This window comes from Lissotriton vulgaris, chromosome 6, assembly GCF_964263255.1.
Source record: "Lissotriton vulgaris chromosome 6, aLisVul1.2, whole genome shotgun sequence".
Taxonomy (NCBI): Eukaryota; Metazoa; Chordata; class Amphibia; order Caudata; family Salamandridae; genus Lissotriton; species Lissotriton vulgaris.
Genome location: NC_141694.1, coordinates 1,306,643,691 through 1,306,659,361, shown reverse-complemented (window position 1 = coordinate 1,306,659,361; position 15,671 = coordinate 1,306,643,691). Strand labels below are relative to the sequence as shown.

At 44.0% G+C, this 15,671-nt stretch overlaps 1 protein-coding gene across 1 annotated transcript in view; it reads right to left on the bottom strand.

Moving 5' to 3' along the window:
* The window catches only part of AHI1 (Abelson helper integration site 1), a 665,760-nt gene that overhangs the window by 214,288 nt on the left and 435,801 nt on the right, over positions 1–15,671 (bottom strand). Inside the window, exon 18 of the mRNA XM_086925781.1 lies at positions 6,997–7,199. Within this exon, the coding sequence (XP_086781907.1) occupies positions 6,997–7,199 (203 nt within the window). The remainder of the gene's footprint in view (positions 1–6,996; positions 7,200–15,671) is intronic.

Here is a 15,671-nt window from a genome sequence, read left to right as displayed (position 1 = left end):
ACGATAATGGCATTACTCCTAGTCCTACTCCCTCGCCTTCCTTCAAGGACCCTCCCTCCCTCCCGGTGCGGTTCAACTGAGTGCTAGCTCGGCTTGTTTGTGTACAGGTGGAGGTGGGGGCGGGCAGAGTTTTTATGCTGGGGGTGGGTCTGGGTGGGAGGCGGGGCCTCAATTGTACTGAAGGAAGGCGAGGGAGTAGGACTAGGAGTAATGCCATTATCGTTAGAAATGGAAGCAAGAGTGGACGGAAGACCTTTCAATGTTCTTAGACGACAAAATCACAAAAATATGTCAACCATTCAATATAGAAAATACCTCTCTCCAACATCTTGAAAAAGAGCTACACATGAACCAAGTTGTCTCTTCTACAAATTGGTCCACTTTTGAATTGTTAAATGATGAAAAAATCTTACGTCTAGGACATAAAATCAAATCCGGATCTCCTTGCGACCATCTAACATCCAAACTATTTACAACCCTTGCTCCAGTGTTGGCCCATCCCCTCTCTTGCCTTCTAAACACATCCCTGATAGAAGCGGAATTCCCTCAAATCTGGAAAGCGGCTAGAGTTAAACCACTACTAAAAAAGCCTGGTGCGGATGCAAACACCTTTTCAAACTATCGCCCCATTTCCTTGCTACCCTTTCCAGGGAAAGTGTTGGAGGCATTCGTAAATGAGCAGCTGATAAGCTATCTCGAGAGGAACAATCTACTCGACACCTCACAGTCAGGTTTCCGTGCTGCACATAGCACGGAGACAGCCCTGATTGAGGTGACCGACAACATCAGAGGTGCCCTCGACAAACACCAGTCATGCATTCTGGTACTTTTAGACCTATCGGCTGCCTTTGACACCATCTCCCATCACATCTTAGTCAGACGACTGTGGGAGTATGGTGTCAAGGGGCAGGTTTTAAGGTGGTTCATCAGTTATTTGTCCAATCGAACTACCACACTACAAACTGATGAAACTTTGGCCAGTACACGGCCAGTTACCAGGGGTGTGCCACAAGGCTCAATCCTCAGTCCTTCACTTTTTAATGTTTATATGGCCCCTCTGGCCAAACTCATTAGGGCACATGGTTTTGACCTGTTATCATATGCGGATGACACGCAAATACTTGTTACCCTTGGCCATGATATCAATGATACAAAAAAACGTTTCAAAAAGTGTCTGATCAAGGTTAAAAACTGGATGAGTCTGAACCACTTACAACTAAATGGTGCAAAATCTGAAATAATGACCTTTGGTCAAGCGAGTGCACATTGGACTCAGGACTGGTGGCCCCCGGAATTGGGGGAATGTCCGGTCCCAAAAGAATCCGTCCGCAATCTCGGAATCCACATGGATAATAAATTATCCATGAAGGAACATGTGAACCACACTGTCGGGACCTGTTTTGGAATCATGCGAAGCCTCCGCAGAGCTTTCAAATGGATACCAAAAGAAGCTCGCAAAGTTCTAGTGCAGGGCCTCATAATAAATAGGTTAGACTACTGCAATTCCATCCTGCTTGCCATAAATGAGTGCCATATAAAGAGGCTACAAGTTGTTCAAAACACTGCTGCCCGTCTGATTTTGGGACTTCCAAAACGATCTCCTTCCTCTCCAAGCCTAAAGAATTTACACTGGCTCCCAATAAAAAAAAGAGTCATTTTTAAAATCATGTGTCTAGTTCATAAACATATGCATGGCACTGGACCCAAATAATGGAACCAAAAATTGACCTGGTACCAGCCCGGACGAGAACTGAGATCCAGCTCCAAGTTCCTACTTACGCCATCTAGAGTACAGTCAGAAATGGGGGACGTGATTTTTCCCATATGGCACCCCTCCTATGGAACAAACTTCCTCTGAACATCCGTGCAACGATCGAGCACATGAGGATCCGAAAATTGCTGAAAACATGGCTTTTCAGCTAGGTCTTGCCTTTTATAGGATCTCTCCTCTTTTCTCTGGGATTGTCCGCATGCGCCATGAGACTCCCTCACGGGATGTGATATGTTCGGCGCAATACAAATTTCCAGACTAGACTCGTGGTGGTGGTGGGGGGGGGGGGGCGTCTGTGTGGTCATCGGCATGGTGGCCGTCTTGCTTGGATCCAGCCCCTATACCGTGCTCCCAGGCTAAGAACCTGGGTGTATGGGTAGATTCTGATCTCACTTTTGAACCCCATATCAGATGTGTGGTGGGGACTTGCTTTGGTGTCCTGAAAGGTCTACGAAAACTATGGATCTCCTTCCGATAGAGGCCAGGAAGGCGCTAGTGCATGCACTTATTACTTCACGCTTAGACTATGGTAACATACTGTATTTAGGTGCCACTGTCAAAAGTCTTAACCGGCTTCAGGTTATGCAAAATGCGGCGGCTCGGTTGGTCCTTAGGCAACCGAGAAGGGCTGCCTCCAAAAGGGCCTTGGACACTCTTCACTGGCTTCCTGTCAGGAAGAGAATCGTGTTTAAGGCCCTATGTACATGCCACCGCATCACCCAAGACATCGGTCCTAGGAACCTGCAGAGTCTTATTACTGTCTACAGGCCGGCACGATCCCTTAGATCTAGTGGGACTGGCATGTTGCTTGTCCCTAAAGTTAAGAAGGCCAGGTTGGGTGGCAGATCTTTCCGGCTCTTGGCGGACAGGAGCTGGAACAAACTCCCTCTCAAGCTTCGGTTGGAACCCTCTGAGATCAGGTTTAGAAGAGAGCTTAAAACTTACTTCATTAATAGGCCTGTGCGTCACTAGTCTGGGCATAGGGCTCTATGTTCTCTCACTTACCATAGCGCGGGGACACGCCGTTGGGCGTAACCAAGCGCTTTATAAGCTTCCTTATTATTATTATTATTATTATAATCCCTGTCAGAGTGAACCACAAAAGTCACTAAATTTACCTTTGCTTAATCCTCTGGTAGCTTAGAACAAAAACAGTCAGGCTTAACTTAGAGACAATGTGTAAAGTATTTATGCTGCTCACAAACAAGATTAAAGTGAAAACACAATACAAGAAAAATCCTACACTAATTTTAAAAAATAGAGTAAAATGTAATAAATTATTAGACACCAAAAAGACAAAACTCTAATCAGAAGGACCGGAGTTATAATTTTTTGAGGTTTTAGTAAAGACTAGAGCCCAAAGTTCAAAGCACCAACAATTGGTATCTGGTTGCGCAAGACTAGGACTAAGACGAAAGTTATGTCCGACCACGATGGAGCGTGGTTCAGATGCACAAAGTGGATTGTGCCCGGTCTCAACTTACTTTCGGACTTAGAAGAAATTTTGAGGAAAATTGAATATGTAAAGTTCTTCGAGTAAAGGCAGCCTGCGGTGCCTGAGGTGGAGGGGTTGTCATTTGGGAAGCTGCATTTGGACTTTGTCCATTGTTTGGAAGTCGAAAATTTCCAGCAGGATGAAGCTGCAGGGGGTAGCCGACAGCTGCTTCATGAGGCCAAATACACCTTCTGTGAGGAGCCGCTGGACAGGATTTGCTGCTGTGGAAAAGAACGCAGCGGGAGCTCTGGCGAAGTCAGGCTAACTGGCGATAGAACTTGGGAAGATCGGTGAACAGGTAGGTCCTGGTCTCATGTCTGTTCTCAAAGCGCTTTTGGGATAAAACTTTTTAAGTCTCAAGTATTGAGTTTTGGCTATTTGGGCACATTTAGCATCACTTCCAAGGGTCCAGGACAAGGCGGGCACCATTTGGAGACCAGGACTCACTTCAGGAAGGTCCAAGTGCATGGTTTAAGTTGTTGGATCTTTTTGTGTCCCTATAGGTCAGAATAGGAGGATAGCCAACTAGCCCTTGGAGTCTCTCTGGCAGTCCTGGGTTCAAGCAACAGGGCAGTCCTCTGGTAGCAGCAGGGCTTCCCTCTGAATTGCAAAGCAGGCCACAAGCAGCAGGGCAGCCTCTGAAGTACAAAGCAGGCCTCAAGCAGCATGGCAGTCTTCTGAAGTACAAGGGAGGCCTTCTGCATGGGCTCTGAAGGTCTAGGAAATAACTGAAGGGAGGGTCTGAGAGTCCTATTTTTACACCTGATGCCAGATTTAAAGTGAAAGAAACTTCTATAGTTCTGGAATTTCCTTCTTTCCTGCCCAAACTCTAAGAGGTCTAGGATGACAAAAGACAGATTTTAAATTATTTTTTTAGACTGCTGAGGCAGTTTCTTTGAAGTGTAAGTCAGGCAGGAAAATCTCCACCCCTCCCATCCGGCGAACACCTAGTCCCCCTTTGTCTGGCAGTTTGGGAAGAATACACAAAGGCCAACTGCCATTATAATCACAATCATGTGACCCAGGACACTGGCTGCGTGCACCAAATAATTAGGACAAGAAAATGACAACTTTGTAAAAGTGCCATTGTCAGAACTATGACTTAAAATCAGACTTTACCCTTAAAAAGGATTATAAATTACAATGCTTTAGAGGCCAAACATGATATTTCTACCTGTTCCTAAACAAAAAGAAACTCAGTATTATCCTATGGGAGGGGTAGGCCTCATAGTAGTGAAACATGAGGACATTTAAACCTTAAGAGTGCACGTCAAATTTTTTTAATACAATGCACCCTGCGCCATGGGCTGTTAAGGGCCTAACTTAGGGGTGAGTTATATTTATTGAAAAGAGAGGTTTAATTTGCTAGGTCAAATTGGCAGTTTGAAAGTGCACACAAATGGTGACCCTGGTGGCAAAAAGGGACATAGCGCAACTCTGAAAATGCCCTGATCCCCTGAAGTTTAGTCAGTGGCATGCTAGCATGGACTGGTGCGCCAGGGAAGAGAAAACAATTTTTAAGGTTCGTGGGTGCCCAAAAACATTCTCGAAAATCTTGTGTAAATATTGGGAATACTTCAGCTTAGCAGTAAAATTGGCCGATATATCATCTATGGCTGTACAAACTGTCGGAGATGTGGGGGAGAGGTAGTGGATTAGAGACTGGACTGTACTTAATATTGGTAAACTGCTAATACCATATTTTCTACGGACTGCCAACATGCCTTTGTTGTACCTTTTTAATAAAAAATCAATAAAGCTTGTTGAACAAACAAGAGTGCCCACAGGCTACAATGCCAGGCCTGTGATATTTGAAAAGGCTACTTAATTGTATGGCACAACAAGAGCTGCAGACAGACAAGTAACATTTAATTTATAGGATCTGGGTACATGTTGTAACACTTTACTAGGGACTTAGGAGTACCTTAAATGTACCAATCCGTTAGCAACAAAGCCAAAAAAAGAGAATTTTAGCAAATAGGAGGGGAGCAGGCAAAAAGATTGGGGGAAGACCACCCTAAGGCTAACAGGTATAATAAGATTTAGGGTTAGTAAGGTTTTTTTTTACAGGTCAGGGTAGTGCAAACAATACCGCTAAATATAAGTAAATAAAATAAATTTTTAGTATTAAACTTGTTAATTTAGAATTAAGTATATATCATTAAATAGATATATACCTATTTAAAATGTGTAGGCATATATAAGTGAATACATATACAAATATATCAAATACAGGGTTAAAATAATGCTTACCATACCATTCGCTACATGGTATCTGTACTATATGTCAGTCCAAAAATGTATACTTCTATATGATGCTTATCTGAAGCTTGTTTTCATGTTTAATAAACATAAATTAAACAATAAAATACAATAATGCTTACCTACCTAATTATGAAATAAAGGCACTTCTGAGGCAAAATAAAACACAATGTAAAGGGACACCCAATGTACTGGCAGCGACATAATGACTCCCAATGTAATAACAACTTGGGAAGTAATGACATGCATTCTGTCCCTGTGAGGTGTAAATTTTTTGTGGTTGTAAGGTAGTAGGTTCGAACTGCACTGTATACCATTTACAACTGAAAACAAATAGGTTCAGTATGCTGCAGAGCTTTGGCAGTGATTACGAAGTTGAATCCAGCACAGAAGTAAATATTGTAGATTGTGCTAAATAGGGGTTACATTATAAAAAGAAGATATATTTTAGAATCTAAGCTGCTGTACTCTGGCTGAAATTAATCTGCCACACATAGGGCATTAATGCCAAGACACATGGATGCCGAAGGAATGGCCCAGTGATTTCAGGGCTATAGAGAATTGCACTGGGAGGACACTATTTGTATCGAACACATAGGTTGAACAAAACATTAGGGGGGCCATTAAGCCCACCACCCTATCGGGAAACGGGACCGCCCGCCATAAGGGCGGGGGTCCCGTGGGGGCAATTAGGATGCGCCCGCCACACTGGCGGGCGCATTCTGCATTCCTGTCATTGTGGCAGACGGTGCACTCAGCACCAGCCGCAACAATGCCAGGAAGGCATGTTGTGCACTTCCATGCACAACATGGCAGACACAGCGCGGTGCCTGCCATGTTGAGCATGGAACTGCAGGGCTGTACCTGGGGTCCCGCAACGAGCCCCCGCAGTCTATTTCCACATGCCTTTCCGTGGCGGCAATGCCGCCACGGAAAGGCATCTTTCCGCACCAATGTTAATATGGCTGGTGGTGGTGTCTAACAGACACCGCCACTATATTAAACCCTTTTCCGCCCGGCCAACTCGTTGACTGGGCGGAAAAGCGGAGGACTGTCTTTCCGTCCGCCGTGGTCCGTCCGCCATAGTAATATGGTGGGGGGAAATGGGTGGCGGGCAGGGTCGGAACACGAGCAGATCGCCACCGCCATGTGGGCTGTGGCGATCCGCCCGTCATCCTAATGGGCCCCTAGGTCTCTATAGGTCATAACTTTCACCTTGATGTATTTCTTGACACTTTTGAACAGGGTTCACCAGTTCAGATACCATATGGGGAACTATTCTGTGATACCTTTTTGGCACTTTTCTAGGGCAAATATTAATATAATTTAAGGAAAAAGTCTAAACAAAATCTCAAGTTATGCTGCAGTTCTTAAACAAAGAGAGGCATAAAATGTTGAAAGTAGGATCCACCAGGGGTACCAAAGGAAGTTGAGTTTAGAATTTTTAAATTATGTCATTTTGACCTACCATTACAGAATCCAGTTTCTGTTTTACTTTTTGAAGCCTCATAGATGTTCTGACAGTGTTGACAAACTGATCCGCTTCGGATGTTACTAGATCGTGCATTGTGGTATTTGCATCGGTATCACTCATCATTGTGGATCTTCTTGGTGCAGATGATATGAATGATCCATTTAAATCCTTTATGGTTTCTGCTTCTAGTTGAGAAACTACAGAAAAGCACATAACTTCTTAATGAGCCATCAGGCAAATTTTGTCTTCAAAATAATGTTTTCCACATCTGTGAAGATTGCTATTTATTGATAACATTTAGGGCCTAATACACTAAGGTCTTTGAAAGTTTTCACATCAAGGTCAAGCAAAGCACACCAGTCTCCACATTCATAAAGGCAAGTTGCATGTTTATTGGGGAGGTGGATCTGCGAAGAAGGTTGATAGATCCGTTCTTTTCTATTAAATATTTAAATGCCTTAATCCTGTAAATCCAAAGGCCATTGTTTCCCTCAGGGAATGCAATACCCATGCTACACACGTCTTAAAATTTCAGTTAAACATTTCCACAAGATTACAATATTTATGGTGCATTTATACATGCTTAGCATGTGGGCAGCTTCACAGTGGGGAAGAACAGAGTAATGTGTTCACTATTCACTTGAACACTGTGCATTCCAAATTATTTATCTATGAAGAAAGGTTTGAAGTAAGGGTGTCCATGTGTTGCACCCTTGTATGTACAATGACAGGGAGTAATCAGGCAAGCCCATAGCCCGATTTAGCGCCCAAATTAAGCAAATGAACATGTTTGCCTTTGTACACCTCCAGATGGGCTAAAAAGAAATGTTTCATGAATGGAAATATTTTTGCATTTGCGTAGGCAACAATTATGAATTCCCAATGGTCTTCTTATTATGACTTTACTACAACCTAATGTCAGTACTTTATTCTGAAGCTTCTACTTTAAGTAAAAAGACAAAGCTGATGGTCAAAAAGAATCCGATCCAGATGAAAATAGCAGGCAGGGGGAATTCTTCTTCAAACCATCTTGGCACCCAACAAGGTCATTTGATGTCAAGTGAGCTACCTTGGTTTATCCACGAGGTACACCATTTATCCAACATACACAGGGGCACCAGCAAGTTCTTGCCATAACACAGTTTCAGAAGAACAAATAACTTCTATTCAATGGATGGACACGATAGGCTGTTCTTTCCCGTGGATCTTTCTTATTAACAATCCCAGGATTGGACAACTGACATTTTCTTCTTGTACTAACAGGAAAATCATACATACACACAGTGCAGCACTTAGTGCTTAGGGTACAAACGTCATGAATTGCCCGTGCACTCAATTACTTAGATGCTCAGCTCCTCAGATTGACCAGAATTATTCTGATGTAACCCAGGGAAGGTATGTTGTTGAGGAAGAAGCTCGAGTGAAAAGATGTTCAAGGGGTTAATTCATTTAGATGTGTGTAAGACATATTATACATTCTCCTTAAATTGGAAAGCATCAAACTTTGTGGCATAAAACCTGATTGGTCAGAGAGAACCAAACCTAGGGTCACTTTGTACAATTTATTAACTAGTACTTTTGTAGGATCTTGGATTCCATATTCAATCACAATGAACTCTAGAAGGCGCAAAGGTCTCTCAAGTCTATGCCCTAGAGACTGCTGCTATTCTCAATCTCGGAGAAGACACCACACTTCATCAGTGTCCACATTTTGTTGAGTAGGTGCCTAGTTAATTAAGAGCAGGGCGTCTGAAATCTTTTTGCACATAGGTGGTAAGGTTCTAGTGCCTTACCATGATGCATTTGTGATGTCGTCTACTCTATTTCTTCCATGGATAGCGCAATTTCAGGGGTAGTTGTAGCTTCATAAGTTCATGTAGGCCTCACTAAATCTCCCTTGAACTCGTGAACTTCTGTCACATTAGTGTTCAGGTAGGTTTTGTGTAGAGAACCAAAGTACCAAAAGCACCAAAATCAGCAATCGTGTCCACCTCTCCCTCCTAATCCTTCAGCACCTGTACACAGTGATCAATGCTTTCTTTCCTACTCAGTCGAGGAAATAATTCACAGTTAATTTGCCATCCCTGTTACCTACATCATGAAGTCATCGTTCTTTCCTTAGATACTGCTTTTCCCCATGCCCTTTAACCAGAGCTCACAGTTACCCTCCAAAATTTTGATGAAGCTCCAAGCCTAAGTCTGCAGTAACTCCCTTTTCAGGTCCATTGTGGATCCCTTTGATTCTTGCACCTTATGTCTCTTCCCCTAATAACACTTACCAAACCACCCTTATTGAGACCACCAAGTTCTAAAGTCTTACCTTAATATTATGAGTATTGATCAATTGAGCTATGGTAAAAACCTTTCAATGCAAGCACTTATTCACTAACAGTGGGTATTCTTACTTTGGCCAATACCGAATGCGGTTCAGGTTCCAGCTCTAAGATCACCATCTTTGCATTCTACAGCCTGTCTCAGAGCCACAGTCTACAGTCTCAGATGCTTAAGATCGTTGCTCTTGAGGCAACTCCTTCTGTAGTGTCTCCTCTTTTGATCAGGGTGTTCCAACCAATCCATGACAGCTTCACACCTTATGGTCTCTTATGGTGATTCTGCAGCCATTGACCAGTACCCTTCTTGTACTATCCTTCCAACCAGTTCCAAATGTGGTCAGGCAAATGAATATACCAGAATTGCCACTAAGAAGCATCGACAAACTGGATGGTGGAGCATCATGCACTTTACTATCGCCTTTTAAAAATCTCTTTTCACAGTATCAAAAGTTCTGCCATGTCTTTACTGGCTATGTGAAATGGGGAAACAACACGCACTTACCATTGTTATATGGAAGAGGAACACATGTCTAGTCAACCGAAGAACAGAATCTCCAATCTAAAATCAAGATGGTGTTCTTGATGGCTATAGGTTATGCATCCGGTTACAGGGAAGAAGCAGCACTTTGATGGGCCCTCTTCACTGAAAAAACTTGGAATGATAATGTTGCTCAAGATGGTTAATTTAACGTTCTCTACAAATGGTTTGGGTCTTGCTCTCCTTTCTCTTTCTGAGACTCTCACTTTGCAGATAATGTTGAGGCAAAAGCAGCCCTTCACATCCTCAACTCATGCACCAAGGTACTTGAGCGCCTCATGTAGTCACCACACAGCATTCCTCAGGCCACCTATGTAGTATCCCCCCTTGAAATTCCCCTTTTCGGCCATGGTCCCTACTGATATTTTCTAAATATCAGCCCCAAGAAGGTTCCAAAACAGTTTAGGTGTCTTTCAATGAGAGGAGCACCTTCAGCAGGGAGGGTTGTGATTGCCGTTCACCTAGGTTTGGAGATAATCCTGAGGCGGCAGAGATCTACATATAATCTGTGTAGGATTTGTCTGGAGTGCTATTGTTTTGCTTTTGCGACTAGGTGTGCCTTTGTCGACCCAAGGTGTCAGTGCCAATGTCTGCAAAGTCTAGGGGATGACTGGATCCACTTTAGCTCAACCACACTCACTAGGCACTCTTTTAGCGACTGTGGATTGTGATACTGCTTTTGGGTTCACTGAATTCAAGCCGTTCGTATTTCCTGCACTTGTCAATGGATTCAGGACATGCACACTCTCCTGGATTCGGTGTACCCAATGTGGGTCAAAGGCTTCACTCCGAAGAACACCAGCAAAGTCAGGTGTGGCAGGCTGATGCTTTACCCATCATGTCTGGACCACAGACTTGCCACTGTATGAGGTTCTGCTGCCACTTACCACAGCAGTGAGAGTTAACATAACAATTTGAGACTGCTCTGCAGCCTGTAAATGTCACCCACTAATCTTTTATGGCTGTCTCCTTGGTTCTTATGCTCTCCTGTGCCCCAGTGTGAAGGACACAGGCCCTATTCGAAGGGCATGCATGCATGCCCATAAACCGCTTTCAGATTCCCTCTCGACTTGCAAACTTTCAGAAATATTTGTGGGGGGTAGTTGGTGGGAATCAATCTCAAAAGACTGCTCCACCGATCCTCAGCACCTTTCATGTTGACCCACACAAAACCGATTCCTTCTCTCCAATCTGAGCCTTGTGGGCTCCAGAAGACCTTAGTTGTTGCACGCAAAAGCACTCACAGATGTAACATTTGTTTTGTGGGAGATCACTGAAGACATAGCAAACACAGGGAGATGATGGACGGAGCGCGGAAACTTTTCAGACACTCACCCCCAGTCACATATCTGGGTTGAATCCATCATCATTCTTTAGCTCACTTCGCCACCTCAGTTCAGACCCAGCTATATGAAAATCAGTCTTGACCCTGTGCCTCATGGGAACAGTCTAGCATGAACTGCCAAGTCTTCCCTGCACCAGAACAAGCATCCTGGGACCGTTTTCTGGTTAACACCATTCATCAGCCAGGCTAGCTTGAATCCAGTGGCAAAGTGAACAAGGGACCCACGTCGGGGCATACCCTGCCATCTGAGGGCGAACATAGCAAACACAAGGAGATGATAGATGGAGCGCTGAAGCTTTTCAGACACTCACCCCCAGTCACAGATCTGGGTTGAATCCATCATCATTCTTTAGCTCACTTCGCCACCTCAGTTCAGACCCAACTATATGCAAATCAGTCTTGACCCTGTGCCTCATGGGAACAGTCCAGCCCGAACTTCCCACTGTGCAGGGAGGTGATGCGTCTGTTTCTTACTGCGACCTCGGTGTTCTTGCCGGCGTGGCACCCAAATGCGATGCGTGAGGATCGGGATGCGTCGATTCTCGGTGCAGGAGGCAACAACACTGTGTTGCACTCTCTATCCGCGGTCGCACGATGCGTTGGTTCTTGCTGCTGCACAGCATGGTCTGCGTCTGAATCGGTGTGGTGATCTCGGACATCGGAGACGGTGCACAGGATTCAGTGTGCAGCAATTTCTCGAGCCCCGGCAGTCGGTGCGACAATTTCTTCGGCCATGCATCAGAAACAGGTGTGGATGCGTTGAGCTCCTCGAAGTTGCGTTACTTTTCCAGCTCCCAGCGGCAAACAGCCTCCAAAGGCCCATAACCGCAGCAGGTACCTCTTAGCAGGTCGGAACTCCCAGCAAGGAAGCTCAGGGGAGCTGGTGGTGAAGTCTTTGTGTCCCTGAGAGTTCAGAACAGGAGGCAAGCTCTCTTTCAAGCCCTTGGAGATCGTCATTAAATAGGGGACAGAGCACACAGCAAAGTCCTTGTCCTTTCCTTGGCAGAAACAGCCACTGCAGGCCAACCCCAGACAGCAAAGAGCAAAGTGGCAGTACTACTCCTCAGTTTCTCCAGCTCTTCTCCTTGGCAAAGGTTCCTCTTGATTTCCAGAAGTGATCTAAAAGTCTGGGGTCTGGGCCCCTCTTTTTGTAATAAAAAATCCTTTGCTCTCTGTCGCAAAGAAGATCTTTACCCTGCCAAAAACAGATCTGTCCTTTCTGGTGCATTTTCCTGGCAGGAGGTGGAGACACCATTGCCTAAGGCAGACCAGGCCCATTAAGGTGTGAATGAAATCTCCCCCCCTACTCTGAATGCAGCCCAGGTCCATTCAGCCCAGCCCCGACTTACCCTGGAAAGGTAGGACATACCTAACCTCCTAAGTGGTTGTCTGAACAGCAAGCACATCCCCAGCCGCTGTCACTCCAAAGCCAGACAGTCAATACACAACCTAGCAGAGTAACACTGGATAGTTAGGAAAGAAAATACCTACTTTCTAAAAGTGGTATTTCAAACCCAGAATGTAAAAATCACCCTCACAAAAAGATGCATATTAATACTCTGAGTTCAGGCATATAAAACTTTATTTTCCCATCTTGTCCCCGTGGACAGTTATGCTTATAAGATGTTATAAGCAAACTCCCCATTCTATCCTAAGGGATGGATGGCCTTACAATAGTGAAAAAGGAACTTGTCAGTATTTTACTATCAGGACATGCCACACACATCAGGGCATGTCTACCTTTCACATGCACTGCACCCAGCCCACATGAGTACCTTGGGCCTACCTTAAAGGGGACTCATATATAAGTAAAGGGAAGGTTAGCGCCTGGCAAGAGGGTGCACTTGCCGGGTCGACATGGCAGTACTACACTGTACACAGGCACTGCAATGGCAGGCCTGAGACTCTGTTCGAAAGCAGCTTGTGTGGATGGCACAATCAGAGCTGCAAGCCCACAAGCCGTATTTGGTTTACAGGCCCTGGGGACACACAGTGCACTGTACTAGGGACTTAACAGTAAACCAAATAAACCAATCATGGAAACACCAATCTACAATAGTTTACAAAGGGAGCACTTGGAATTTGCCACTGAAACAGCAGTGGCAAAGTGCCCAAAGCTTCTAAACCAGCAAAACGAAATCCAACAAAGAAAAAATACAGGAGGCAAAGACAGAAAATGCAGGGGAAACCCACACCAAGGCTGCCAGGTCTAACAGTCTTAAGCATAGACATATTTCAAGGCATGTAGTGCAAGAGAACATTACTACTGTTGTATATCATTTTCCAAAAGTGGAGAGTAAGAACATTGATCAAATCAACCTGAAAAGTAGCTAATATGCAGTTCAGTGTAGAGGGTCCAAATGGTTCCACCAGTGTAGCACCTTTTGCTATTCATTTTAGCACTATTTTGGCACCATTTTCCCACCATGTTAGTTACATTTTATGTCAAGATCCACCTTTCAATTGTCGCTGCTGCTCAAACAGATAATTATTTTGGTTTGTATTGTTGCGTAGTGTTTTGCAATCAGGTATGAATGTGTGTCTTTAATGGGAGTTAATACATTGTAATATGGTGAGTTTTGGGAGAGGGAAGTTTCATTGTTCATGCTATGTTTATTGCTCATTTGTGTATATATCTTTCTGTATGAGATTCGGTTTCGACGTGTATAATGCGGCTCCCATGGTTTAAAACGTACAGGTTTTTATACTTATGGGGAGTTTGGCTTTTGTTCTTGGAGTGACTTACTGTTGGAGTTTATTTTTAAGGGCGGGCTGTCCTGTAAACGGAGCGCGCGCAGCCTGTCAGAACACAAGACTTTCACGTGCTCGGACAGGGAAATGGTTACGTCTTTACACGAGTATGAATTTCACACATTGCTTTTGACTTGTTCGGCTTGCCGTAAATCTACTCTACGTCTAGCAGCAGCCAATTTAAATGTTATCGACATATGTGCGGTTGGGAGCATCAGCTATTGTGTGTCTTTGGCTTGCCATAGGTGTGCAGCCTATGTCATTCAACATCCATTTTAGCAAGTTGGGAAATTTAGTTTAGTCAGAGCGCTAGGGAGGTACTCCACAATTTATTCCTAGTACATAAGGAGTTTTAGGAAGGAAAGGAAGTTAGCAATGTATTGACGAAAAGGAGCGCCAATTCTGAGGAGAAGAATGTTTAATCTGCAGCTGAGGCAGACACTGATGGAAGAAAAGGGGTAAGGTTACCAGCAAAAAGGAAATACACTTTAGTCATACTCAGAAAAGGAAACGTGCATAGACCGAATTGGAATTCTGTGATTGCACAGACATTGAGAAATATGTAAACAGATGAAAGGCAAGGTTTACAAACATACATCGATTATCTATGATGAGTCATCCGGGAGTCCGGAGGTTGAAGTCAGTTCATCCTCAGATTTTAATTCAGATGACCAAGAGTTGGTGCCCAGAGACAGAAGACTCTTGGTGCTAAAGATGATGGGACGGTCCAGGACACATTAAACACTCTTTTGGGCCATGGTACGTATGACCTACGCTTTTAAATCACCCTTTATCTCGAAAATGGGCCCCTTCAGACCATGTAGGTTACTATGTAGAATATTGGTTTAGGAACAAAATACCTAAAGATGTGAAAGCTTGATTGCGGAGAAAGTCCTAGAACATCCTTAGCTAATACAGTTTTAGCTACCCCTGAACTGGATGGATTCCTTTTGCCTTTTATTGGAAAGGCTGGAAGAGATCCACATAAAGGTCTTGATAAAGATTTGCAAACATGCAAAGACAGACTCCTCGATGTAAGTGGCCCTATGAATAAGGCTTTTGATATAGCAGAAGAGGACTATGATATAAATAAGCATGTGAATGTGGAAGAATTGAGGCAATGAATTCAACGTCTAGTATGTTTATTGAGGAATGCTAACACGGCTTTTTCCATTTAACGCCGCAAAAGTATTCCATTAAAATAGGTGCTAAGCAGGTAGAACTAGCTAGTAAGGAAGAGGGACCAGCAGCACGGTTATGCTTTTTTGTAACGCCTTTATAAAGAATCTAAGTTTGTGGTTGCATTTTGCTCTCTACAAAAATCTCAGCGAGGTATTGAAAAGGTCTTCAATTATCGTGTTCTTGGAATGGCCAGGAAAACAAAGGCTCACTTCCCCTGCCATGGACAAGGTACAGCGAAAAGATTTTTCTCTCATGAATATAGATTAGGGATAAGAAGTATACGAAGGAGTTTTTTTTTCCCTCAAAGACCGTGATCAGTGATGTAGGAATACACGAGGGCAGAGATGAAGCTGAGGTTCCACAGGTAAGTGTAGACCTTTTTTTATCTCCTTAAAGTTGGGCGGCAAACTTGGCCAATTGTATTAGAACTGGGTTCAGTCAACGAAAGATCCTTGGGTTCTAGAAACTGTCTAGGGATTTCAGATAGAATTTGTGGCAGAACAAGAAGTTATGGACATTT